Genomic DNA, 27,083 nt, shown 5'->3' with positions numbered 1-27,083 from the left:
TGGGGGGGGGTGAGGAAAATGGCCACGTGACCCAGGCTCAACCAATCAGAGAGACCCAGGAGCCCTCCGGCTTCAGCGATTGGGTCAAAGATGAGCATCGTGACCTAAACTGGACCAATGGGAGAGCCAGCCCTGGGAACTCGGCTGGGACCTTGGCTGCAGCTGTCGTCGGGTGGTGGTCACGTTATCTGAGCCCCTGGACCCGGCCCCAGCGGAAACCAGGCCACCCTGACTGTGGTGGGTAGAGTAATGCTCAACCCCCCTGCCCAATGTCCATTCCTAATCCCATGGTCCTCACGTGGCAAGAGGGCCTCCGCAGATGTGATTAAGGTTAAGGTCTGGAGATGCGGAGAGCAGTCGGGATTCTCCAGGTGGGCCCTAAATGTGATTACAAGGGCCTTTGGGAGTAAGAGGCAGAGGGATATGGGAAGACGGGAGAAGGGGATTGGGGCGATTGCTTTAAAGACGGAGGAAGAGGCGACAGGCCAAGAAATGCAGGGTGCCCACCAGACGCCCAGATTCTCCCTTGAGAGCCTCGTTGACGTCTTTCGCCCAGTGACACGGATTCTGGACCTCTGACCTCCAGAACAGTGAGAGAACACGCTGGTGTTGTTTTAAGCCACTGCGTGCGTGGTAACTGGTTACAGCCGCTGCAGGGAACGACTCCATGGGCCCTTGGGCTCCAGCTAGTGGAGTGGCCGTTCTGTCACTCGGCCACCGGGCAACACAACACCCTCCACGAAGCTACGCGCAGTGCACGCCCATCGGTCACCTCTGCCTCCGGCATAAAGTCCATCCAGGCGACAGGCTGATGCGGCACAAATGGTGAGCGTGTTCTGCCCGCCGCTGCGGTCCTGGTGAAGCCCAGGCTCCGGAGTCAGACTGCCCGGGTCTGGATCCTAGATCCAGCCACTTCCCGGCTGTGTGACTTTGAGCCAGTGGCATAACCACCCTGAGCCTTAGAGGTGGGATGGGGAAATGGGAGATAAGGGAACCTCCTTCGCGGGGTTGACGGATGTGAGGAGAAGCGAGAGGCTGTGCTGGAAGCGTCTGGTACAGTGGCTGGAACACGGCAGGTCCGGGGACGCACGCTACTGTTCTTATTATCGTGTTAAGATTTAAAAATGTCCACATTTAGGTGTCAGGGTGATCTCAGGAGGCAGGTGGCTCCTGGAAAACACTGCTAGGGAGAGGACAAGCACATGTGACTCTGAGCTTGACCTCTAAGAAAACGGTTGGTGGTAACACCTCTGGACTCTTGTTGAGGGGGTAGCATCTGGGAAAGAAATAGCGGTTTCTATTATTTTGAGCAGATGTCTTTTTACATAAGGATGGGGCTTGAATTTATCTTTGAGAACAGGAGCTCTGCTGGGGGATGATGGGAACCCCTTCCCTCATTAATTCTTTAAGATATGTAGAGGTAAGCGTGTTGCGATGGAGATGCGGGGGCAGGGTGGGGGCGGGGACAGTGGCATTTGGGGCAGCCCGGGCTACCCTGTGGGGATCGAGGCTGGAGCTTGGGACAACCAGTGTGGCCACTGGTCCCTCTCTGGTGCCCTGAAAGGGCTTTGGATTGAAAAGGGGTTTGCTGGGAGGTGAGGTTTGCCTCCACAGTCCCTGGCACACTCGGGCTCACGGCTCAGTGGCAGTGACTGAGCATGACTCAGAGTCCTGACGCGTAGGACCTCACGCCTCCGTGGGCCCGGGACAACGCCTGGGAACAGGCAGCGGTGTGTGCTCTGACTCGCCTGGATGGGAAGGGCAGGGGGAGGTCCCACCGTATGGCTTCCTAGGGGTCAGCCGTGGGCAAGCGGGAACCGGTGAGGAACATGGCGATGACAAGTGGCAAACCCAACTGAGAAGCTCTTTGGAGAGTGCTGGAAAAAAACTGGGGACGCTGAGTGACCACTCTTGAGCTGGCAGGTATCTGGCTTACACCTAAACCTCTACGGTTCCTCATTCCGTATTTCCTTCCTTTCCACGTATCTGGGATTCTGACTGATGCTTGGTGGCCTTAGGCATCATCGATCCCCCTCCCCAAGAGGGACTGTCCTTTCCTAAAGTAGTTGAGCACCGTGGTACACCCCAACTTGAAAGCTTTTATAGTCATGCTAATACTGGAGCGGTTGGCCATACGTGGTTATTTGTAATATGTTCAAATTAAACTCAACCGCATAAAAAATTGAGTTCCTTAGGCCTATTTCAAGTGCTCAGTAACCACATGTAGGCAATGGCTGCTGTACTGCACGGTGCACGTACTTGCCTCGGCACAGAAAATTCTAGTGGACAGCGCTGCTCTCGAGGGGTAAAGACACCAGGCTGACAACTTCTCTTCTGTGTTGATGAGTTCGATTAGGGATGAGCTCGCAAGCCAGCCTGGAGACGTATCTCATTCAGCCCACACTACGCTTGAAAAATTGTCTGGGAACAATAGCCAATATGTGAACTCAGGGGACCTCTCTTTCCCCGTCTCCGTCCTCTCCCTTCCTGCTCTCACTCTCTGTCTTTCCGGATTTTCAGCTACTCTGAGACTTTACACACTCTGGCAGTGCAGGGCTTGCATTGCTCTGTCCCAACCACCCTTAGCCCTTTCCAGCGCTCCACAGTCTCGTCTGGGTTTTCTTCCCTTCACGTCACCTGGTTACCTGGCCCCTGTGGGCTTCCTACTTTGAGACCTCTGATCCACAGACCTCGTATACCAATCGAAGGGTCCTGGGACAGCGATCCTGATACGTCAGTGAAAACTGTCTCTAAAAAGCCAACGCGGACTTCGAAGGCCCAGGCACAGAGAAGACCAAATTAGTAGCAGACTTCTCCCCCATCCAGTGCTTTGCCTAAAATTGGAAAAACACCTCCCGTGCCCCCCTCCAGTCCTTGCCGGAGGCTCGAAAGCTGCTCCGGGGGTCACACGGGCTCAGGCCCCTGGGCAGGGGCACCCACCGCTTTCCCTGATGTCAGGGGAAAGGTATGTGGGAGGCTCTGGTTTTCTCATTTGCAAGGGGATTGTTGGGGGCGCTAAAGTGTGACAACAGTAGCGATCACATTTCGGACTTAATAAAATACCATGACGCTCAGCTAGACGCTACCTCATACTCCACCAGCTGACCTGGATCCAGTTACCCGCTGAGGCTGAGCCGGCAATGAGGGGAGTGAGCTCTGGGGGAGGAAGATCCTATGCGCCTCGATTCTCCTGCATGGGGGGTGGGCCTGTACGGTGGAGGGCACCAGCTTTTCACAGCCTAGGGTGCTTCTGGCCTCTTCAGGGTCACGTGTGACTATCCTGGGGGGTCCGAGTGGGGCCTGCTAGCAAAGACAGAGGAAGCGTTCCCATGGCCTTGACCTGGGTGAGGTCTGGGCCCCAGTGCAATCCCAGCAGCAAGGAATTTACGCTTTCTGACTTACAGAAACACCCACACATCGTCTTGTGCAAAGATGTCCACCATCCCGGTGAGAAACAGGAAAACACCTAAAGTTGCCTCAACCGGATCGTCGCTAAACGCAACGTGGTATGTCCATTCAGCGGAATCCCGCCCAGCGGTTCAGACGAATGAGGTGGATTTTTCTGTTAGCACACGGAAATATTTCTAAGACGTTCTATTGGGTGAAAGACCCACCAACAACACGGGGGTTGGGGCACTGATCCCTGTGTAGTCAAAGATCTGTGTATCACTTTGGACTCCCTCCCGAAACTTAACCACTAATAGCTGTTGTTGACTGGAAGCCTTACTGATAATATAAACAGTCAATTATCACATAGTTTATATGTGATACGTATTACATACTATATTCTTACAATAAAGTGAGCTAGAAAAAACAGTTATTAAGAAAATCACAAGGAGGGGTGTCTGAGTGGCTCCATCGGTTAAGCGTCTGACTTCAGCTCAGGTCATGATCTCAGGGTTCGTGAGTTTGAGCCCCGTGTTGGGCTCTGTGCTGACAGCTCAGAGCCTGGAGTCTGCCTTGGATTCTGTGTCTCTCTTTCTGCCCCTCCTCTGCTCGCATTCTTTCTTTCTCTCTCTCTCTCAAAAATAAATAAGCATTACAAAAAATTAAAAGTAAAAAAAAAAAAAATCGCAAGGAAAATGCATTAACAGTACTGTACTAAATTTATTTAAAAGTCTGCATATGTGTGGATCCATGCAATTCAAACCCATGTTGTCCAAGGGTCAACTGTATTTATAAAAACCCACTGAAAACAAAACAAGATATTTTATATGGATATTTACATAGATGGACAATGAAAGGTCCGGAAGCTTACACATCTGACTGGAAGCAGCAGTTCTGTCTGGGAAGGCACTGGGATTGGGTTAGTGGTCAAAGGAGGCTTTCAACTTACTGAAATGACTATTCCTTCCCCCCCTCCCTCTCTTCCTCTCTCATTTTCCATAAGGATAATGCACATATGCATTGCCTTTGAAAACAGAAAATATCTCACTGGGGAGGAGACAGGATCTAACACTGAAGGCCATTAAAATTTTTTTTTAATGTTTATTTTTGAGAGAGAGAGAGAGAGAGAGAGAGACAGCATGAACAGAGGAAGGGCAGAGAGAGAGGGAGACACAGAATCCGAAGCAGGCTCCAGGCTCCGAGCTGTCAGCACAGGGCCCGACGCGGGGCTTGAATCCACGAACCAAAAGATCATGACCTGAGGGGCGCCTGGGTGGCTCAGTCGGTTGAGCGTCCGACTTTGGCTCAGGTCATGATCTCGAGGTTCATGGGTTCGAGCCCCGCGTCGGGCTCTGTGCTGACAGCTTGAAGCCTGCAGCCTGCTCGGATTCTGTGTCTCTCTCTCTCTGCCCGCCACCCCCCCCTCCTTGCGTCTCTCCTTCAAAAAAATAAATAAACATTGAAAAAAATTAAAAAAAAATCACGACCTGAGCCGAAGTTGGATGCTTAACTGACTGAGCCACCCGGGCGCCCCTCCATACTGTACTCTTTGAAAGGAAGTCACTATGCAAAGCTCACAGTATCTGAATAAGTGATTCAAAATTTTCTGCCCGAGATATTAGTCTATCCTCCCCCACTTATTTATTTGTTTAATCATTATTTGTGTCATTACGGACCCGTGGGTCCTTGTTTTATACTTAGAATCCAATATCATGTAACTTGTTTTCATAGTCAAATTGTTCCCAGCTTTGGCCACTGAGAACTCCGCCAGGAAGCTCCGTGTCCCTTTGACATCCTCCATCGCTGTAGAGTCTTTTGAGCACTTACTTTTGGCACCATAAGACGGGCCACATGTATTACATGTACTTCCTGCCCCAGCCCTAGAATCAGCCGTTTCTCTAAGGAGCCCTGGCTTCTTTTCTCAGAAAACGGCATTAGAGCCCAAGATCTGGGGGCTGGGTGTGCTCGTTGCTCCCGGAGTGTCATTGCTTCGGGACTTTGTCAGGTGACAGAGAAAAGTCTCCAGGTTCCTTTTTGGAAATTATGAAACCTGGGGAGCACATCATTTGCAGGTGTGTGACAAGGCATATGCCGGCCTGATGAATGGTGCCAATTATAGTTCGGATCCTTCTTTCACCACGGGTCTGAAGTGGAAGCCCAGAGAGGGCCCGAACGGGACTTACATGAAGAGTCGCGGGGCATGGGTGAAAGTATCCGCGGGATTGCAGGGGTAGCCCGCCTTTCATCAGCGATGAAAACGACAGCGATTTGTCCGTTTGTCATGGGCTCAAAGTCCAGGTGTAGCTTCAGGGTGATACTCGTCTCATAAAATGTGTAGGAGAGCATCTCACCTTTTTCTTTGCTCCTAGTTTGTGCAGGATGGGGTTTATCCTTTCTCTGATGTTTGCTGGAACTCTTTTTAAAACAGGCCTGGTGCCATTTTTGGAGAGTCCGTCCTTAACTACTGTTCCAAAGTCTCACAGCCATGGGTTCATTTATTTTAAAATCCCCCCTGAGGTTAATTCTGGTAATTTCTATCTTCCTGGAAAGTGCCAACTTCATCTAGGTGTCAAGTTCATTGGTATAATATCATACAGTATTCTCATAATTAAAAAACAAACCGGATCTGTCCTCAATCTGAGTAACGTCCATCCTTTCATTCTGAATGTTGTTTATCCATGTCTGCCTCTTTTTCTTTCTTTTACTTTTTTCTCGTTCGTGCTTGCCAAAAGCATCATCTGCCTTCATGGTCTTTTCAATGACCAATTCTTGTAACTTTCCTGTTTTTCTAATAGAAAATATGACCTGAGGCCGGATCACCCTTTGCTTGCATCCCACAGACTTCGATACTCAGCATTCTCATTGCCGTCCAGTTCTGACCAGTAAACGCAGTGACAAATACTTATCAAAACTGTTATGATCAAGCTGGGGACAGCTGGGGTTTCCCCACCTGCCCTGCCGAGCTCTGATCCCATGGCTTTCTGTCCCTGGCTGCCTGGAGACACGAATGCAGAAAGGAAACTGTTGACAAATTTGCTGTAGAAAAAGGACTCTCATCAGAGGCCAGATGGACTCCCTGGCCACTCCTCCTCTTTCAGGGCAGGTATATTTTTAAGTGAGATTGCTTACTGCTGTCTCTGGACTAGCCAGAGAGGGGCTTGCTCCCCGGGAGGGAAACCCGGGCTGTCTTTCTTGTGTTGTCTAAATGTTTAACTTATCTGAAGAACACCAAGGAGGCCGTGGGCTGCACTGCATTAATGGCCGGTTGGGCAGGATGCCTCGGAGAGCAGCTCAGCGTTGACATGGTGAAATATTATTCTCCCTGATGGCTCCCGCAGCACCATAAATCAGACGTTAGCGATCAGGCCTGCACGTCAGGCAAGCAGCCACGGCTTGCCCAGGTTCCAGCCACTTCTGAGTCCCTCTAGCAAGATCTTTCCTGAAGCTCTGGCAGCACGTGGAAAACGTCCCCCTCCAGCCCACCCACCTGCCTGGCCACTCCTGAACCTGGTAGGCGGGGCGGGGGGGGATGCTTTCGGCCAAAAACCTTTAGGTCAATCTTGTTTCTTACAGAGGACACTTTTCTCCCCTCCATTCTGTTGATCTTATGCCTTCTTCACCCACTCAGTTCATTTCAAAACTGTGTTTCCCATGCAGGATAAAGGTCCCAGCTTGGAAGTCAGCTTGGCCTCGGATTAAATCTCCATACTATCCTTACTCTGTGAACTCTCTGGGCCTCAGTTTCCTCATCTGTAAAATAGGCATAAAAACCCTCCTTTGTAGGGTTGTTGTGAGATGTCAGTGAGAAAATGCATGTGTGATGTGTGGCACAGGAGCTCAATACAGGCAAGAGCTGGGCAAGTTAACATCTCGGTGCCTCAGTTTTCCCATCTCTAAAATGGGTATACATAACCGTATTTACTGTCTGTGGCCCTGTAAGGCCTAAAGGAATGAGTGCAGGCAAGCCCTCTGGACAGCATGCAGTGCGTTTTAGCTGGCACTGTGACTATTATTCCTGTCTGTGTCCTCCACTCAGCCCCAGCCCCGGCCCGCGTCCTTCTTTGTAGAAATGCATTCCGACCCCTTGTCTATTGCTCTGCTCACCTTCAGGGTGGGGAGTGAGGGCGCCAGCTCTGTTCGTTGTGATTTCCGTTGTTATTTGTGTGACTTTTGTTTTGCGTCTACAGCATGAAGATGATGTGCTAACTCATAGATGAACTTCTGTCTTTGTCTTCTACGTCGGGAACTTCTCTTTCCCTCCGTCTCTCTTTTTCTTTTTAAGATATTGAAAAAAGTAATCTCTACAGCCAACTTGGGGCTTGAACTTACAACCCTGAGATCAAGAGTCGCAGGCTCTACTATGCCAGCCAGTGGCCCCTCTGCCGGAAATTTCTTCTCCTCTTGCTGGCAGACCTTGCTTGTCTTTCTCCACATGTCCAGGCTACACCAACCCTCTCTGCTTTCTCTTTCCCTTTGAACCCATCATCTACAGCACCGTGTTGAGTCTAGATTTCCTGTCTGGAATCTTCTTTCTCAAGCCAGATGGCAGCTGCTCTCCCTAGGAGAGGCAGCGGAACACAGCGAGTAAGTGCTGGGTCTAAATATTGCCACTGCCAACTGTGTGACTTTGAGCTGTTCACTTAACCTCTCTGTGCCTCAGTTTCTTCACTTGTAAAATGGGTGTTATGACTGAATGTCTGCGATCCCCCCCGCCACGAATCATGTGTCGAAGCTCTAACTCCCAGTGTGCCTGGGTTTGGATATGGGGCCTCCAAGGAAGTAACCAAGGTTAAATGAGGTCATAAGGGTGGCGTCCCAATCTAATAAGATGAGTGCCCTTATAAGAAGAGACGCCACAGAGCCCTGTTCTCCGTCTCCGCACCGAAGAGAGGCCACGAGAAGACAGTGAGAAGGAGGCCTTCTACAAGCCAGGAAGAGAGTCCTCGCCAGCAACGAGATCTGCCAGCACCTCCGTCGGGGACTTTAGCCTCCGGAACTGTTGGGGATTAAACGAGGTAATACATGTAAAGTGTTCAGAACAGTGTTTGGTACAGAAACGTCAGCTAAGATGATGATCATCATCGTCCCTGAAAATACAGGCCATGTCTGGTAAGTTTAGAACTCCAGAGTGGCACTGATAGAACTTTCTACAACGAGGTAAATGTCCGGTTCTGTCCACTGTAACGGCCACTAGCCGCAGGTGGCTATTTACATTCAAATTAGTTAAAATTAAGTAACATTAAATAAGCATTCAGGGTCTCAGTTGCATTAGACTTATTTCAAGTGCCCCAAACCCACATGTGGCCAGTGGCTACTGTACTGGACAGAACAGAAATTTATAGCGTTGTAGAAAAATCTACTGGACGGGATTGCTCTAGAGAACTGGCTTTCAAATGGTTTTGACTGTGACTTTCAGTAAGAAAATACCTTTGCTATCACACAGAGAGGTTTTTTTTGGTGGTTTCTTTTTTGGCATTTCGAGTCAAAGCAAGCAGCGTGAGGCCTGGGTTGTGCTGGACACTAGGGGATCCAGAAATACGGTGCATCTGGCTGACGGCTCTCAAGGGCTGAGCACAGAGTTTCTCAACGAGGTGCCGCTGGCATTTCGGGTGTGCTGGTTCCTCATCCAGGACGCTGTCCTCACTGCTGGGTTATCTGGCATTCCGGGCCCTGCCTGCTAACAGTCAATAATTCTTCCCCTTCCGGTGACAACCAGCACCCTCCCTCCCATTTCCAAATGAATCCTCCTGGCAGGAAGGTTCTGCCCTCGGGTCCAGTTGAGACACACTGAAAGGGGTGCCCGGGTGGCTCAGCTGCGTCCGACTCTTGCTTTTGGCTTGAGTCACGATCTCATGGTGTGTGGGTCCGAGCCCCACACCAGGCTCAGTGCTGACAGTGCGGAGCCTGCTTGGGATTCTCTCTCTCTCCCTCTCTCTCTGCCCCTCCTGCACCCGCGTGCTCTCTCGCTCTCTCAACACAAACTTAAAAAAACCCCCATATTGACAATAATGAGGTTGCAAACATTGCCAGTGCCTTGTCTTTGAGAAGAAATGGTAACAACGCTAACAATGCCCATCCTCTCCCACATACCGCACTGGCCTTTATTTACAATTACCTCTGTTTTGTGTCTTTTTCATGCCCAAACTGAGAGCCCTCTTGCTGGAATTTGGAAACACTCCTAATCACACTGCCCATAAAACCTCAGCCATTCTACAATGGTCTAGATTTTCAAATTCATTTTACTTTTTAAAATACTTTATTTTTTATTTTTAAATGTTTATTTTAAGAGAGAGAGACTGGGGGCAGGGATGGTCGGAGAGAGAAGGAGAGAGGGAATCCCAAGTCGGCTTCATGCTCAGCACGGACCCCAGCGTGGGGCTCAGTCTCACAAAACGTGAGATCATGACCTAAGCCAAAATCAAAAGTCAGCCGTGTAACCAAATGAGCCACCCAGGTGACCCTAAGTTTTCTAATTAAAAATTAATTAATGGTTATTCATTTGAGAGGCAGAGAGAGAGAGAGAGAGAGAGCAAGGGAGGGGCAGAGAGAGAGCGAGAGAATCCCGGGCGGGGGTACAGTGCAGAGCCCAACACGGGTCCCAATCCCGTAAGATCAACGATGAGCCGAAATCAAGAGTCGGATGCTTAATTGACTGAGCCACCCGGGTGCTCCTCAAATTAATTAATTATTATTACTTTTTCATTTTTTAAAGAAATTTATTTATCTTTAAGAGAGAGAGCGTGTGCGAGCAGGGTGGGGGCAGAGAGAGAGGGAGAGAAAAAACCCCAAGCAGGCTCCACACTGTCGGCACAGAGCCCAACACAGGGCTCGAGCCCCTGAACCGCGAGATCACGACTTGAGCTGAAATCAAGAGTTGGATGCTTAATTGACTGAGCCACCCAGGCGCCCCACCTCAAATTTATTTTTAATAGAAGTCATAGTATCTTGAAATAGGAATAATGAATTCTTGTTTTGAAGATTTGTTTTTGTTTCAAGAGTGCAGACCTTGGAGCCCAGCAAATTCAGGTTTGAATCTTGGGCTTAACATAGCTGCCATGAGCATGGGCAAATATCTCACCCTCTCTAAACTTTAGTTTCCTCATCTGTAAAATGGGGGAAAATAAACATGACTGACTACACATGGTTGTGCACAAATTCCTGGCACCTTTGCAGGTGACGATTCTTTACAAAATTTTTTTAAAATGTTTATTTATTTTTGAGAGAGAGAGAGAGAGAGAGATACAGAGCATGAGCGGAGGAGGGGCCGAGAGAGAGGGAGACAAGAATCCGAAGTGGGCTCTAGGCCCTGAGCTGCCAGCACAGAGCCCGACGTGGGGCTCGAACCCATGAACTGTGAGATCATGACCTGAGCTGAAGTCAGATGCTTAACCGACTGAGCCACCCAGGCGCCCGTGTATGTGATGATTCTATATGCACATAATGATAATGAAAATTGTTATAATAAAATAATGCTAATCACCATCAGTTATGTAGTGCCATTATGTGCTAGGTGCTGTATATACATTAATTCACTTAATTCTCATAGTAATCTTAGGAGGTGGCTATTATTACCCCCATGTTGCAGATGATGACAGGCACAGAGAGGTTAAGGAACCTACCTGAGGTCACACAGCTTGTAAGTGCAGAGCTGAGATACGGACCGAGGCCATCTGGCCCCGGAATCTTTGCTCTCAATGATTACGTCCTATTGCCTCTGATAAAGGCCCACTGGACAGGGGGAGTGTGTAGCTCATCCTCTGGGTTTTTGTACCCATCAAAGTCATTTCAAAAAGTCATGAGCCCAGAGGTCCCTGAAGCTGAGGTCCAAACACCCAGTGGGTCCATTCCCAGGTCTGGATCTAGACTTGCTCCTTGGCGGCTCCCACCTCTCAGGCCGTCTCTAAGACTTGACGGAGACCTTTCGCTGCTCTGCACGGGGGCACAGGACAGACCGCGGCCAATGCAGTTACAACTGACATCATCTCAGCCGCCATTGTCGGGCACTTACTGCGTGCCAGGCACCCCGCCCACCGGCACACCCAATCCTCGTAGGGAGGCGGCGCTGGGCACCGGGATAAGGGCCTTACCCACTCCAGCTCTGATCTTACAACGATCCACAAGACGTGTTTTACTTCTCATTTTACAGGAATGGAAACTGAGGCCCGGAAAGTTGAAGTCACGGTGTCTAAGATCATTCGGGGGTGGCAAAGCGGGGTATAAACCAAAATCTTCAAAGCCTGGGCCTCCACCACTACCTCATTCTGTGGGCGTTTGCTCTGCTTTGAGTATCATGGTTCTCTGCCAAGCTCACTTTTCCAGTCACCACATGCATTCTGGGGTGGGTCAAAGAAAGGGACGTCTGTCTCTCTTCCTGCTGGAAGTTCCTGCAGTCACCCAGTCTTTGGACAGGCAGAGACTGGCTTCGGTATAAAGGCCAGGGCCTCGTCGCTGCTGCTGTCACCTGTGGGTGCTGATGTCCCCCAGCGTGGATGAGTGTGGGGGCGGGGGAACGGTCAGGATTCTGCTTTCTTCCTGCCACTGGCAACACTTCGAACTAGCCGGGGTGGGGGGGGGGGCAACCTGTGCTCCCCGCCTCCCAGCTGACACCTGGAGGGAGCCTGGCCCCAGGCACAGAGCTCCGAGGGCTCCCATATTCACTCCAAAATATCTTTTCCCAAAGGAGCTGGGTCCTAATTCAGTTCTGAGTATACTTTCCTTTTGCCTTCTCTTGGTTTCGTTGGGGTTACAGGGAGATAGAAAAAGAGACCAAACTACTGCATGTCCCAAAGCTACGAGGTTTAATATTGGGGCGGATCTTAACCCTATAGGGTAATGAGATTTTCCCACCACCCTCTCTAGAGACATACTTGTACACATACACTATGCTGCATGCATTTTCAGGGGTTCACGCACCCTTAACAGATGGGAGTATGACCTGAACAATCACCCTCAAGCTGTAAATTCTGCAAGCCAGATTTTGTCTCTAAGTTGCTGAAGTGACTGGCTGGTACTTCTGACGCACATTTCCATCTATGAAGGTGAAACAAGTTAATAAAAATGGGGTCTGTCTGCAGGAGTATTAACTTCTGCTGTATTGTATGTTCTCCGAACATGCAAATCCATATCTTGCCTCTTCACCTTTGCACACGCTGTTCCCTGGCCTGGGAATACTCTTCTCCCAAGTGTCTCTCTCCTCTACTTCCTCCCCATCTCCCCACCCCCCAACCCCCCGCAGCAAATCCTTACTTTTTCTTTAATACCCAGCTAAAGTAGCTCCTCCTCTTTGATGGTTCGTTCCCTTGTTCCCCTCATCCCAGCCAGAAGGGTTACTTAATCACTTCCTACTTTGGGCTTCTGCTGAGCAACCTTGGGAATGCCCATCAGAGCAGTCCTAGCCCACCTGTTCTATGATGGTGTGTTATGTGTGTGTCCCTTACCAGGAGGTGCACAGGGGCGCCATACCTGGCTCATGTCTGTGACCAGAGCCCCTTGTCCACAACAGATGGGCAGTAGATGTTAATGGGAGGAATACAAGGTGGAAGGAAGGAAGAAGGAAGGCTATGTGGATGGACAGAAGACAGGAAGGGAAGAAAGACAGATGGAGGGAAGTTAGGGAATCAACGGAAAGAAGAAAGATGGAAAATACATGGATGGGAAGATGGAAGAATGGATAGCTGGGTGAATGAGTTGGGGGGGTGGACTGATGGATGGAAGGGAAAAGGGCCAGGTGGCTGAAAATGATAGGCTGGAAATACAGGTGGATGGACGGAGAGAGGGAGAGATCAGAGGATGGGTAAAGGAACAAAGAATGGAAGGAAGAAAAAAAGAAGGGGGTGGGAGAGAAGTAAAAGGAAAGAACAGATGGGCTGGGTTCTGTGGCGGGGGAGGAGAGAGAAAGAGAGAGAGAAGAGAGAGAATGCAAGCTAAGATTGAAGCAGGGGAGGGAGGAAGCAGGCAAAGAGGGAAGGCCGGAAGAAGTAAGGACAGTACTTTGTCTAGTTCGGGCCTGCCATGTGTTTTTCATACTGGGGCCACGTTAACTGGCATCTCCTCCCCTGCAGCCTGAGCCTGCACGTCAAACCCAAGAGGGCTGTGCTCTCTGCTCAGCTGGGATGGAGGCCGCAGGGCTGGGTCCAGCACCTGCTTTGGCCGTGACTCATGCACCCCTCCAGGAAGTGGCAGCTCGGGAGGCTCCCCACGAAAGGGCTTTCAGGGTGAGCGCAGTTCAGTGCGTCCTGAGGACGGTTGCCACGGCTCTTGAGCCCTAAACACACGGGCGTCAATCAAGCCCACACCCTGCACGGCGACCCAGCCAACATTTTGGACGAGGGTCCCTTCCCTGGATTTTACGGCACCACGAGCAGCTCCTGCTCCAAGGCGAGGTGGCCGCGAGAGAGGCGGGAGGTACTTGTGGGTATTTGCGCCCAGGCTCCAGCTATCTCTGTATTGCGCGTACCGTTTCTGAATCATTGTAAAATCCAGAGTCGGGCGAGCTAGCTGTATTCTTCTAGCTCACAGTAGCATAAATGATTATTTAAATTGCCCTGGCACCATGGCCCCCCCCCCCCCCCATCCCAGTGGCACACGCAGGGCAGAGGCCCATTTACGGCTCACGTACAGCGTGCTGGGCTCCGTGCGGACGGCTTCCATCTATCTCCCATCATCATTACAGCCCTGGAAGGGAGGGGCTTCCCTTCTACCCATTTAGCAGATGAGGTGACCGAGGCCAAAGGAGAGGGAGAAACCTGCCCGGGGCACACAGCCAGGGACTGGTGGGGCCAGGCTCAAAGGCAGACGGGGCTGATGAGCAGGTGCCCGCCCTAGACTCGGGACGCGTACCCTGGCTAGCCTGAGCTGCAGCTGAACATGACACCTAGTCTGTGTCTGCCAGTCCCCCTACGCCTCCGATTCTTCCCCTTGAGTGCGTTCACACGGGGGTCCGGGCACCTGACTTGGCCAGAGGCAGATCCCTGCTTTCCCCCGGCAGCCACAGGGAGCCTCTGAACCCCAAGTCGGATGGTGGAGCTCTCCTGCTCAAAACCCTCCAGGGGCTTCCAGTCACCCTGAGAATATCACCCAATGCCTCAGGATGCCTCAGGATGCACCCACCTTGGCCCCCCCCCCCCCCCCCCCCGCCCACCGTACTCCCCCCTGCTGACGCTCCAGCCTCCCTGTTTCAGGAACCTGCCAACTTTGGCCAGGCCTCAAGGCCTCTGCCCTGCTGTTCTCTCTGCCCAGCACACTCCCTGCCGGGACACCCACACGGCTCCCTCACCTCGTTCAGGTGTCTGCTCAAGCGGGAGAGAAGCCTGGCCTGCTTGCATCAAGTGAAGTCACAGCCCCGGGACCATCTCCTTTCCTCCCTGACTCTGCTGGTCTCCGGCGGGGGCCCTTCGTCTGACGGTACATATTCAGTTGTTTATATTGCGCGTCCCGCACCGGAAGGTCCATGCTTCGAGGGCGGGGATCTTGTTGCGTATCGTTTGCCGCTGGATCCACGGCACTTAGAGGAGGGCCCGGCAAACGGCAGCTTTCCCTTAAACCGCAGCCGCGCGCGAGAGCCAACCCCGATTTACAGACGGCAGTGCAGGCTCAGAGCAGAAAGGGGTCTTCTGCACTCTGTCTTCTAAACCCCACCGTCCAGGCGGGCACTGGCACCAAGCACCTCTCCCGAGTCCCATCAGCCTCCTCGGGGAGTCCCGGGAGGCTGCCCCCCCCCGGATTCTGACACAGGGCTCCCCACACCAGCAAGCGAACTGTTTGCGCTCGTGTGAGTCTCAACTTCTCCATCGGGTAGCGTGGTTGCAATTCTGCCGAGGTGCCCTGGGGGCCTCTGGCACTGGGGACAGGTTTGAAAAAAATTCAGAGAAGAAAACCAAACTGGCTTCCCTAGGAGCTCCAGTTGGCCATGAAATCCGTTCGCCAAGAGGTGTGACTTCCACTCCGGGGCCAAGGAGGAACGGCAGAGGGGGAAGGCCGAAGACATTGCCTCGAAACACACACACGTCAGTCCAGCATAATGCCCGGCTCTGAGCCTCCGGTTCAACCGACGCTGAGAAAGCCCCTACTGTGTGTCTGGTGTTAATTCAAACTCCTGTATCTGCCTGTCGGTCTGGTATCTTCCCTGGGGTGTCACAGACGCCTCAAAGCCCGCGTGCCCACCACACTGTCTGTCCATCTCAGAGAGTGGCACTGTTGCCCTGGTCAGGCCAAGCCCAGGACCCTCACCCCTGACTCCTCTCTCTCCACCCCCCCGACATCCAACCCATCAGGAGCTCTCTTGGCTTTACTGCCATCCCGAGGCCCATCTCCTACCGCCTCGGTCCCGCCCATCTTTCTTCTCTTGCTCGGACAACTGCAGTAATCTCTTGGCTGGTCTCCCAGCCTCCACTGTTTCCCTCCTCTTGCCCATTCTCCACGCAGCAGCCAGAGTAGTTCTTTTAAAACATAAGCTAGATCAGGCAGCCTTTCCTGTTTACTGTTCTCAGGCTCCATGGCTGTCCACAGCACCTAGAATAAACTCTGATGTCCAGGACCTGTGTCTGGCCCAGAACTCCACCTCCAGACTCATCCATCCCAGTTGCCCCCACGCTTTCACTTCTACGCTATGGTCATTGTGGCCTTCATACCACTTCCCACCCCAGGGCCTTTGCATGTGCTGGTCCCACCTCCTTACATCTCCACCTGGCTGGCTTCTGCCGCCACTCAGGCCTTGGCTCAAGCGTCGCCTCCCGAGAAGCCTTCCCTGGCTCCCTCGAGAATGCTGCCCCCCAACCCTACCCGCCTGTTGCCCATCACTCACTATCATATCTCATTCTTTTCTTTTCTTTACACCCTTTTCATTAAATGAACTTTCTCACGGATGGATTTGTTTGGCTGTTTACTGCTGAAGCTCTGGGGACTGAAGGTGATACAGCAGTGGTTTCTGCCTTCATGGAACCAACATTCTAAGGAGGAGATCGTGAGAGACCAAATCTACCCTTGACTTTCTAAGTACAAGAGCCAATAAATTCCTTTTCTCTTTTGCTAAAACCAATCAGGTTTCGCTATTTGCAGGCAGCCCGCTCTTGATTATATTAGGCTCCATAAATCCTTGCTGAATTCAATTACCACGTCTGTTTTGTTGTTTTGCTCATTTATTCTCTCCCTCTCCCCCTCCCTGCTCCCTCTTTTCCCCAAGACACGAGAGGTCATTGTAAAGGGAGCCTGCACATTGCATCTGGCTAAAGGGACAGTCCCGGGTCTGATGGCTCACGGACTCCCCACTGTGCCAGTGTTCTCTTTTGTCATCAATGCGTCGATGAGTTTGTACACAGACCCTCTCTTTAAAATAGATGTTGGACAGAGAACATCAATTCCATTTCACAGATGGGAAGGCTGAGGCCCAAATGGCTTGCCTAGGCTGCACGGAACACAAGATTGTTCATTTCGGCAAGGGTTTCCTCCTCTGGGAATCCAGGGCTGCAGACCAGAAAGGAAAACCTGTATCCTTTCCTGATGGTAAATAGGACTCATGCTCTGGGCCCACCAGGACAGTTCTGGAATTCATAGCCTTGATAGGCCTGCTTTACAGGCTAGTCCCAGGGCGTTTTGATTCCAGGAAAAAAATACCCCTGCTAAGATAAATAGGAGTGTTCTTTCACACGCAGTATAACTTTGGGTTCACTTCCTTTTTCAATCTGTTAAACCAATCATGCAAATACAATTTACAAAGCCAGAAGGTCCCCACATTAATCCTCTTATCAACCCAAAGAACCCTCCTTCCCCTTGGTGAAAGCTGCTTGCTCTTTCATCAGAGCTCAGGAATGCATCGCCTTTCCCTCCTCGCTTTGGCTACCAGGAAGCTCAGAGATTAACCTCTGAACTTAATTGCAGGTGGTGGCCTCAGCCAGATATTTTTGCACAAGTGCCTTACCCTTAGCTTTCTATCGCTCTGCCTTTGCTTTAATAGTTCAATTTTAAATATGTTTTTTTATTTGAAGTTCTTCTCAAATCTTTCTGCCACAGGCCGGGTATAAACAAAGGATTCAAACTTATTTCTGACGCTGTCCTCCCCCTTTTCCCTGTGTCCTTCGCCACTGGCTTCGGGGCCCAGGAGCTGACACTGAATAAGCACGGCCCCTCTGTCTGCGCTCACTCTCTTTGTAAAACACATTTTCAGGGGGATGTAAATTGCTTTTAAAAGCTTCCATGCCGGCCCACTGCTCATTATTACTGACCCAGGAGGATCTCTACTAATTTGCCTTAACAAACTTATTAAATAGCAAATTTCGGGAGGAAGAAACTACACAGTCTTTATTAGATCAGCGAAACGGCTGTGGACGTCACCACCAGGGCAGAGAGACGCCCATTAGCCACAGGGGGGAGCTGGGGAGATCAGCTGGTCAAGCGTGTTTTCAATAAATTGGCGCTGGCCACCGTTTTGTGGCTTCTTGGGGGTTGTCAGCAAAAGCTTCTAGCCTCCAAAGGAAAAAGGAAACACAGAAAAGAGAAGAAGCAGCGTCTCTTCCCCTGAAACCAGACACAGGCCACCAACTACGGCGACTACGACACAAAACGGGCAGTTCCAAACCTCCAGGTCGTTGAAGAACAGATGGGTATCTGCAAGGTTGAAGATCATTTCTTCCATCATCAGGCCGATGCGCACAGACGTCGTGGTGTCCTGGTAGAAAGACAGGACAGAGTCACACGCCAGTGGGGCCTCCCCCGTCCCATCCCGCCCCTGTCAGGCAGCCCAGGTCGGTTCTGAGGGGCTCACACGCGGCCTAGGCTGCGTCAACGTGTTTTCAAAGGTTCCCTCCCGGCCCTCCTGCTTTCCGGGAGGCCCGGACGACTGCAGGGGAAGCAACGTAAACTATGTAAGCCCACTGGGAGAGCCGGCCTGTCGATTCTCTCTTTATGACAATCTCTCTACGGATGCTGTCTTACTCTTCCCGATACACAAAGTCCCTCTGTTATCTAGCAAATGGATTAATTACAAAAATGAGCACACAGGATGCCCTGGGTGTCTCAGTCAGTTGAGAGTCTGACTCTTGATTTCTCTAGGTCCTGATCTCAGGGTTTGTGCAATGGAGCCCCGCGTCGGGCTCCGCGAGCCTGCTCGGGATTCTCTCTTGCTCTCTCTCTCTATCCCCCCCTCCCCTCCTCTCTCTCTGTCTCTCTCTGTCTCAAGAATAAAGAAATAAACTTAAAAAAAAGAAAAATGAGCACACAAATTAAACCCCATTATGGTCCATCCATACCCTGGAAACCTAGCCCATTTGATTAAAAAAGTGAAGTCATGCTAGGATTACTTGAATCTACCTCCAAGGTATTAAGTTAACAAAAGCAGATCGCACCACGTTATGTGTGAAACCCAACTGTGCAATGAAGGGTCCCTTCTTTCCCCCTCCCTCTCTTTTCTATGCACGTGCTATGGTAGACTGCACTACTGATCACCCATATTTGGGGTCCCTTCCTGGGGAGCTTTGCCCTGTAGGAGAGGGATCCTCAATGGGGGTTGGTACCCTACCCCCACGGGCCCAATCTGGCCTGCTGCCTGTTTGTGTATGGCTTATGAGCTAAGAACGGCTTTTTACTTTAAAAAAAATATATGTTTACTTATTTGAGAGAGAGAGCGCATGCGCGTGAACGAGTGGGGGAGGGCAGAGAGTGGGAGACAGAGGGTCCGCATCAGTCTCCGTGCTGACAGTGGTGAGCCTGACTCGGGGCTTGAACTCACGAACTGCGAGATCATGACCTGAGCTGAAGTCAGATGCTCAACCGGCTGAGCCACCCCGGCGCCCTGACTTTTTTTTTTTTTTTTTTTTTTACATTTTTAAACAGTGTATTGTCTGTGGTTGCTTTTGCCTTTTGAAGGCAGAGGTGAGCAGGAGCCACACAGCCCCCGTGTCCTGTAGAGACTGAAATATTTACTCTCTGACCCTTTGCAGGAAAAGTCTGCCGGCCCCTGATATATACCCTCCTTGTTGAACTTAGATGTGACCATGTGACTTGTGTTGGCAGAAGTCATGCTTCAGCTGTGGTCAGAAGCTTTCAGAGTGAGTGCATGGTTGGTCAGGCTCTCTCTTCCCAGTTCATAAGACTAAATGTTCCAGAGGCAAGACAATGTGGGTCAGAGCTGCAGCAGATCAGAATGGGCATGAAAGAGAAGTAGACGAGATTCAGGGGATGTTTGTTACTGCAGCATAACCTCACCCATCCCAACTGATGCACATGAAAAATACTGGGCACGATGGTTCTCAGCTCTGGCTGCATGCCACGTCACGTTCAAAACTCCTGATGCTCAAGGCCCCACCGTAGACCAATCAAATCAGAATTTCTGAGGGTGGGGTCCAGGCATCAGGGATGTTTAAAGCTCCCTACCCGATTTCAACATGCAGCCAAGGTTGAGAACCACTGGTCTGAAAGGATCTACAACACTTAGTGATATTCCTGGTTCGTATCTATTAAGTGCTTTCTCGGTGCCACTTTACAAATGAATCCATTTAATTCCCACAAAGACTTAGGGGTTGAGCATTATTATGTTCCCATTTTACAGATGAGAAAACGGAGGCCCCAAACGGTTGGGTAACTTGCTCAAGGCCCTGCAGCTGGTGGAGTGCAGGGATTTGAACCCACGTCGTGTGGCCCCAGACCAAAACTGCTTCTGAGGAGGGCTTGGAGGGGCGGGGGTTGAAGGAGGCATGCAGGGGACCTTGTGCTGCCTGTCACTCCATACACTTCTTTTCCTGTTTGCATTTTTCCCCGGGCGGCTGTCTGACCTCTATTATAAAAAATAAATAATTAACGACGTAAACCCTTCTTGACCCTTAAAGAAAAAGGGAAAAACATGTCGCTGGTGACGTCAGCTTCACACACACAACTGTGAAGAATCAAGCCCAGGAACGCAGCCATTAGGTGAAACACCTCATTAGGGCCCCCAAAGCCAAAGCTTAGCACTCTGGGTCCTGGCTGGAAGGCGGCGGGGTAGAGGGCTCAGTGAAAAATGAAGGGAAGATAAGGAAAACAAACGTTTCAGGGCCAAGCAGGGAATCGTTCTGTGACCCGGGAAAGGACTTTGGGGGGGTTTCCACGCATGACTCATCCCCGAACCATTTTACCTCTGCAAAACTGCACATTCCTTCTTGGCAAGGCTGTGCACCTAACCACGGATGACCAGCCCACAGCACGCTAGACAAGAAGGGAGAAGCTGCCATCCACACTCAGCTGCTAAAAGGATTTATGTAGAAAAACGTCAACTCCCAGGCCAGCACACAAAACAGGAAAAGTAATTATTGTATGCGGAAGGGTCTGTCTGTGAAAAGTATTTTGTATGGTTAGACGAAGGCAAATACTCAGTATCGATAAAGCTGGAATTGTGTCTTATCGATACTGGCAGGAGGTGGAGAGAAAATCTGCGTGTGTGCGATGGGGGCTGGGGCGAGAAAAGAGAGCTCAATTCTCATCTTCTAGCTTGGGAGGCCAGGGAGCATGCCTAAAACAGGAAAAAAAAAAAAATCAAGGAGTGGTACCAGAAGCAGGCTACTCAGAAATTTGGAGGTAAATACCGAAAGAATCAGCAAGAGTGGAAGGTTGTGGCCTCTGGGCAGAAAGAAACGGTGTGGTGGGGTCCACTGAGGACCCTTTTCTTTGTAGAACTATATGAGTTTTAAACTATATGCGTATATTTCCTGGATTAAAAAAAAAAGAAAACTAAATAAAAGGGAACGTGGGGCACCTGGGTGGCTCAGTCGGTGGAACGTCCAACTCTCGGTCTTAGTTGAGGTCAGGATCTCGGGGTTCGGTTTGTGAGTTGGGGCTCCTCGCAGAGCCTGCTTGGGATTCTTTCTCTCTCCTTCTCTCTCTGCCCCTCCCCTGCTCGCATGCTCTCTCTCTCTCAAAATAAATAAATAAACTTAAAAAAAAAATAAAAGGGAACTTAGTAATTCTACTTCTCATTGTCTACTCTAGAGAAAGGCCATACCTATGAACGAGACGGAGTTGTCTGTAAATAGCGAAAGACTGAACAATTTAGCTGTCCGGCCAAAGGTTACCAGAAATATAAGCTGCAGTATATTCATTTGGTGGAAAACTAAATTCAATGGAAAGAAATGAACCACGTGTCTGCATATTAACATGGACACGCCCCCCCTAATACTGAGTGAAAGCAACACTTTTCTGAAAGTTATATACTGCATTAGTTATTAGCATTTACTAGAAACACATACAATGCTACTACATATTTTCCACAGGCACTTCTATATTTATAAATATCTGAAAGGATGTACCAGAATCGTAACAGTTAATTACTTCTGGAAGGCAGAGAGGAGGGGACAGGAATTAAAGGTAAGGACGAAAGTAAATTTTAACATGAGCTACAATATTCTAAAATGTTTTGAAAGAGAGAGGATTCACATACAGTATAATTAAAAATTAAAACAAAATTAAAAAAAAAAACCCTTTTTTAACCTTTATTCGTTTTTGTGAGACAGAGACATATAGTGCCAGTGGGGGAGGGGCAGAGAGAGAGGGAGACACAGAATCTGAAACAGGCTCCAGGCTCTGAGCTGTCAGCACAGAGCCCGGTGCGAGGCTCGAACCCATGAACCGCGAGATCCTGACTTGGGCCGAAGTAGGACGCTCAACCGACTGAGCCACCCGGGCGCCCCTAAAACACCCAAATGTTTCTGAGGAGAACCTTTAGGATACCAGCTATTCCTTGATAATTCTCCTTGTTTCAGATTTTCCTAAAATCTGCTGGGATGCTGCCTGGAGATTGTTTTGAACTCTGCTGGTGGGACCTCTTTCCCATGAATTTGATAAGAACTAGGGGTTCAGGGGTAGAAAAGTCTGGAATAACCCAAGAGAAGCACAACGGTTAAGTAACACAGAATGCGACCTTGGGCCAGACCACTGTATCCAAGTAGAAAACGTTCTTCCAGGATTGCAAAGACTGAGAAACTAAAAAAAATTGGTGGAGACTCAGCGTTATGGAGTGTGAAACACATCCAGAGTGGGGGCGGGAGGAAAATGACCGGTTTTATCCTGTGTTACCTGCTGAATACGTCCCTCATACGATCCACAAACATACCACCCTGGTCTGTCGGCTTCGGTCACTCTGTGCGGCTTGGAGGGGGATCCTCTTTCTGATCTAGCATGTGTCCTTGGCAAACAAGGCCTAAAACATGGAAGCCTTCGTGCCATGTTCTTCAGCTCCTAACAGGCCCTGACCCATTCAGACCCGCTCTGGTCCCTCTGCCACCCTGGGAAGCAGTGAGGTTCAAATGAGCTAGCACATGGGGACACGCAGCCTGGTATACAGCAGGCACTCCATAAGCACTCGTCATTGTCAAAATCCCCCAATCGACTTCGTCGAACCCTTAAGCAAAGAACCTGTTTCTGTGAGCCCAGCAGAAACACCCTAAATCAGATGACATTTTATGAAAACCACTTAAAAAATTTTTTTTAAAATGCTTATTTATTTTTGAGAGTGAGAGAGACAGAGTGCGAGTGGGAGAGGGGCAGAGAGAGAGGAAGACACAGAATTTCAAGCGGGCTCTAGGTTCCAAGCTGTCAGCACAGGGCCTGATGCGGGGCTCGAACCCACGCACCATGAGATCGTGACCTGAGCCGAAGTAGGATATGTAACCTACTGAGCCACCCAGGTGCCCCCAAAACCACTTTTTAAAAAAAGATTTCTTTAACGTTTATTTATTTTTGAGAGAGGCAGACTACAAGTGAGGGAGGGGCAGAGAGAGAGAGGGAGAGACAGAACTGGAAGCAGGCTCCGGGCTCTGAGCTGTCAGCACAGAGCCCGACGCGGGGCTCGAACTCACGGACCGTGAGATCATGACCTGAGCCGAAGTCGGATGCTTAACCGACTGAGCCACCCAGGGGCCCCCTGAAAACCATTCTTAATCACTACACACTCTTTGGATTAAAAAAAGTTGTCTTGTTTAGGTTAATGTCCTAAATAAGCAACAGCAGAAACAGATTGTTTTTTAAAAATGATCCATTTAAACCAGAAGGGAGAACCGAGAAAAGGAATTTTTTTTTTTTTTTTCCCACAACAGGCTTCAGTTCGTACCTTGTCCACCAAAGGACCGTGGCGGGGGCTGGTGGGGCTGGGTGGATGGAATGTCATCTTTGTTAGACTTCAGAGTTTGGGGCTGGTTCTCTCCCACGGAAGGCACAAATCAAAGGCCCTGCGGATTTTCTCAATGTGTTCTAATGACCTAGCAGATTTCCCAGGGTTCACATTAGACATGGAGGGCTGGGCTATGCGTGTGTTCATTCAGGGGGCTGACGCGGGGGCTCCACACCTTGGCATCCGGCTTCGAGGCAGATGCTGTGGGCCTGGACGCAGCTTGGAAAGCTAATTATTACGCATTCTTGGGGAAGGTCTCTAATGAGAGGCGGATGGTGGGGACTTTCTCCACCAGGGCTGGGCTAACACCTGCCTCGTGGGGGTGCCTGGGTGGCTCAGTCCGTTAAACGTCTGACTCTTGATTTCGGCTCAGGTCATGATCTCACGATTTGTGAGTTTGAGCCCCGTGCTGGGCGCTCTCCTGTCAGCACAGAGCCTGCTTCGGATCCTCTGTGCCAACCCCCCCACCTCATCTGCCCCTCCCCACCCCATGCTTTCTCTTTAAAATAAATAAACATTAAAAAAAAAAAAAACAACAGTAGTTGTTTTCTACCAAGTGTCTCCATCGTGCCCACATTTACAAGCTTCTCATTTTAAGCCACATTCTTGGAGGTCTAATTCCCAATCCCTATAGATTAGGAAGCAGCATTTTCATTTCAAAAGGAGCCCAAGTTTTTTTTTTTTTTTTTTTTACCAAAAAGTTGTTTAAGTGAATCGCAACTCCGTCCGCTATAGAATTCCCTTCCCTGAGATTCCATGTTTTCTGCTTTAAGAGTGTAGCATTTTTAGGGGCGCCTGGGTGGCTCAGTTGGTTAAGCGTCTGATTTGAGTTCAGGTCATGATCTCACAGTTCGTGAGTTTGAGCCCCATGTCGGGTTCTGTGCTGACAGCTCAGAGCCTGGAGCCTGCTTCGGATTCTGTGTCTCCCTCTCTCTCTGCCCCTCTCCAACTCATGCTCTGTCTCTGCCTCTCAAAAATAAATAAAAACATTACAAAAAAAAAAAAAAAGTGTAGCGCTTTTGTCATAGATGGTTCCAATGGGTGCTTATTTATTTATTAAATGTTTTTATTTATTTTTGGGAGAGAGAAACAGAATCCGAAGCAGGCTCCAGGCTCTGAGCTGTCAGCACAGAGCCCGACACGGGGCTCGGACTCACAAACCATGAGATCATGACCTGAGCCAAAGTTGGACGCTTAACTGACTGAGCCACCCAGGTGCCCCGACCCACACACTATTTATCTGGAACCACAACAACCCTTTGAACAAAAGGAAGGCACAGCCTCATCTTGTCCTGATGCCTTAGGTGACTCTGGTCCTTTGGGTTCTTTCACAGCTCACTCAGTAATAATAGTAATAACTGACCTTTGAGTGCTTTGGGGTAGAGGCAAAGAGAGCGGGCTCTCAGCCAAACTGCTTATGACCAAGGCCAGTTCTACCGCTCACCAGCTAAATGACCTTGTCCAAGTCATTTCAATTCTTGTGTGCCTCCGTTTGTTATCTGCAAGATGGGTCGTTAGAGAGATCAAATGGGGTTTTCAAAGTGCAGGTTATAATCCCTTTAGTGAAAGCTGACTTTAAAGGCCAGCATTAAAAAAGAAAAAAAAAAAAAAAGAATGGAAGAAATACAAGAGAATCTGTGGCCCCCTGTCTGTTTTTGTAAATAAAGTTTTATTGGAACACAGCAGTGCCCATTTGTTCACTTAGTGTTTATGGCTGCTTCTGTGCTACAGTGGCAGAGTTGGTAGTCACCACGGGGCCTAGCCTAAAGCCTAAAATATTTATTATGTCTTTATAGAAAAAGTTTGCCAATCCGTAGAATAGACAACAGAAAATCAGAGCATGTCATATACAGTAATGGTGAGCTTCTATTTCGGGTGGAGTGTTTGTGTGTGTGCGTGTTTGAGACAGAAGGGGCGAGAAAGAGAGAGAGAAGAGAGAGAGAGAGAGAGAGAGAGAGAGAGAGAGAGAGACAGAGGTGGGTCACGGTATAAAGCGCATTTCTTCTTGAGGCAGCTTTGTGACTAGAACTCGGGTCCGATCTGACACCAGATTCCACAATCCTCTGGTTACGCCGTGATGCCCGTTACGGCTTCTGTGCTCTGAGGACGTGTCTGCCTTCCGGGGTTCAGCTGCGTGACTGGGACGAAGTGTGATGTCGCTCCTGGAATATCCAGATGTGCCAGGCCCAGCAGCTGGTGGTCTCGGTTTGAGCTGAGCCCTTTCGTGGGTTTCCCTTGGGGTCCCTGCTGTGAAGATTTGGAGGCTGTGTGCGCAGGAAAGGGTTAACTTCGGCAAGTGTTGCCGGAACCCTGCGCATTCGCATTCCTCGGGTCTGTCTTCCAGACTGGTCCTTGCTGGGCTGGCTCCCCACAGAGGAGCTCTGAGTCCTTGGGCCAGGCAGTCCTGGCTGATCAGACGGTTTATGCTAACAGTGGGATCACGGTGAATGCCTGCTTTTGTTCTGCGGGGCTGGAGTCTTGAGGGGCTGTGGTGCCTACAGCAGGGGCCCCAGGAAGCCCCTGGACACCGGGGGCTCGGGGGAGCTTCACTGCTTGGCGACTCTTGGCCCATCAGTGCTGGCAGAGTCGCCTGAGCTCCACTGCGAGAGGACGTCTGGAAGGCGGTGCCTACGTTCTCCCGGATTTTATCCCACGTGCCTTTTCCCTTTGCTGATTTTAATCTGTAGTCTTTCACTGCAATAAACTGTAACTGTGAATATAACAGCTTTTCTGAGTCCTGTGGGTCCTTCTAGCAGCTCATCGAGCCCGAGGGTGGTCCTGGGGGCCCCCAACACAGGGCCTTTATTAGACACTTTGAAAAAACACCAACCGGTTAAGAAAAGGGGCAGCATGATATTGTGGAGATACCTAATCTCTCTGGGAATGAACTTTCGTGTCTGTAAATAAGCAGTTATTAATTTTGAGTAAAAATAATACCCATATTGGCCTCCTAGAATGATTTCGTAACCCAGGCCTAGCCAGAACCAGAGTGACTCGTTCAGGGATGGTTATGTGGCCAGTGGGAGCCACTGAGATCTGGCCCTGGGACTTTAGCTGTAACCACCGGGAAAAAGGCACTTCTGACTTCTGAGCTGGTAGAACCTGAGCTGGGGGATGTTGGCAGGGCCTCCATGATGATGCACACAGATTCAGACAAAATTGTTTGGTGACTGGATCCCACTGTTCCTGAAGTCTACTTCTGGGCATTTTGGTTACAGGAGCAGATCAATTTCCCTTTCTGGCCTAAACTGACGTGTGTTGAGTGTTTGTCACTTAGAATCCAAAATTCTTGGCCCCGCTTGCCACCTCCCCATGACTGTGGGGAAATTGGGTGTTTCCAACATGGCCAGGGTCCGGTGGGCAAGTTCAAGTGATTCTGCGTGTCTTTTTTCAGATTTTTAAAATGTTTATTTTGAGAGAGAGAGAGAGAGAGAGAGCATGCATGCACATGCACGAGTGGGGGAGAGGCAGGGAGAGAGAGAGGGAGAGAGAGAATCCCAAGCGGGCTCTGCACGGGGGGCTCCGTCCCACGACCTGTGAGATCATGACCTGAGCCGAAATCAAGAGC

General features: G+C 50.1%; 1 protein-coding gene and 1 long non-coding RNA gene across 5 annotated transcripts in view; one reads left to right on the top strand and one right to left on the bottom strand.

The window, feature by feature from the left end:
• The window catches only part of LOC144615867 (uncharacterized), a 742,065-nt gene that overhangs the window by 388,197 nt on the left and 326,785 nt on the right, over nucleotides 1–27,083 (top strand). The gene's annotated exons all lie outside the window — the stretch shown is intronic.
• EYA2 (EYA transcriptional coactivator and phosphatase 2) overlaps nucleotides 1–27,083 on the bottom strand; it is a 255,263-nt gene that overhangs the window by 24,038 nt on the left and 204,142 nt on the right. For all 4 annotated transcript variants that reach the window (XM_078444001.2, XM_078444000.2, XM_078444002.2 and 1 more), the window contains one exon: nucleotides 17,960–18,049. In XM_078444001.2, coding sequence (XP_078300127.1) covers nucleotides 17,960–18,049 — 90 coding nt within the window. The remainder of the gene's footprint in view (nucleotides 1–17,959; nucleotides 18,050–27,083) is intronic.

Source organism: Panthera onca, chromosome A3 (assembly GCF_046562875.1).
Source record: "Panthera onca isolate mPanOnc1 chromosome A3, mPanOnc1 haplotype 2, whole genome shotgun sequence".
Classification (NCBI taxonomy): Eukaryota; Metazoa; Chordata; class Mammalia; order Carnivora; family Felidae; genus Panthera; species Panthera onca.
The sequence above is the reverse complement of the archived record's forward strand: the minus strand, read 5'-3'. Positions and strand labels throughout refer to the sequence as shown.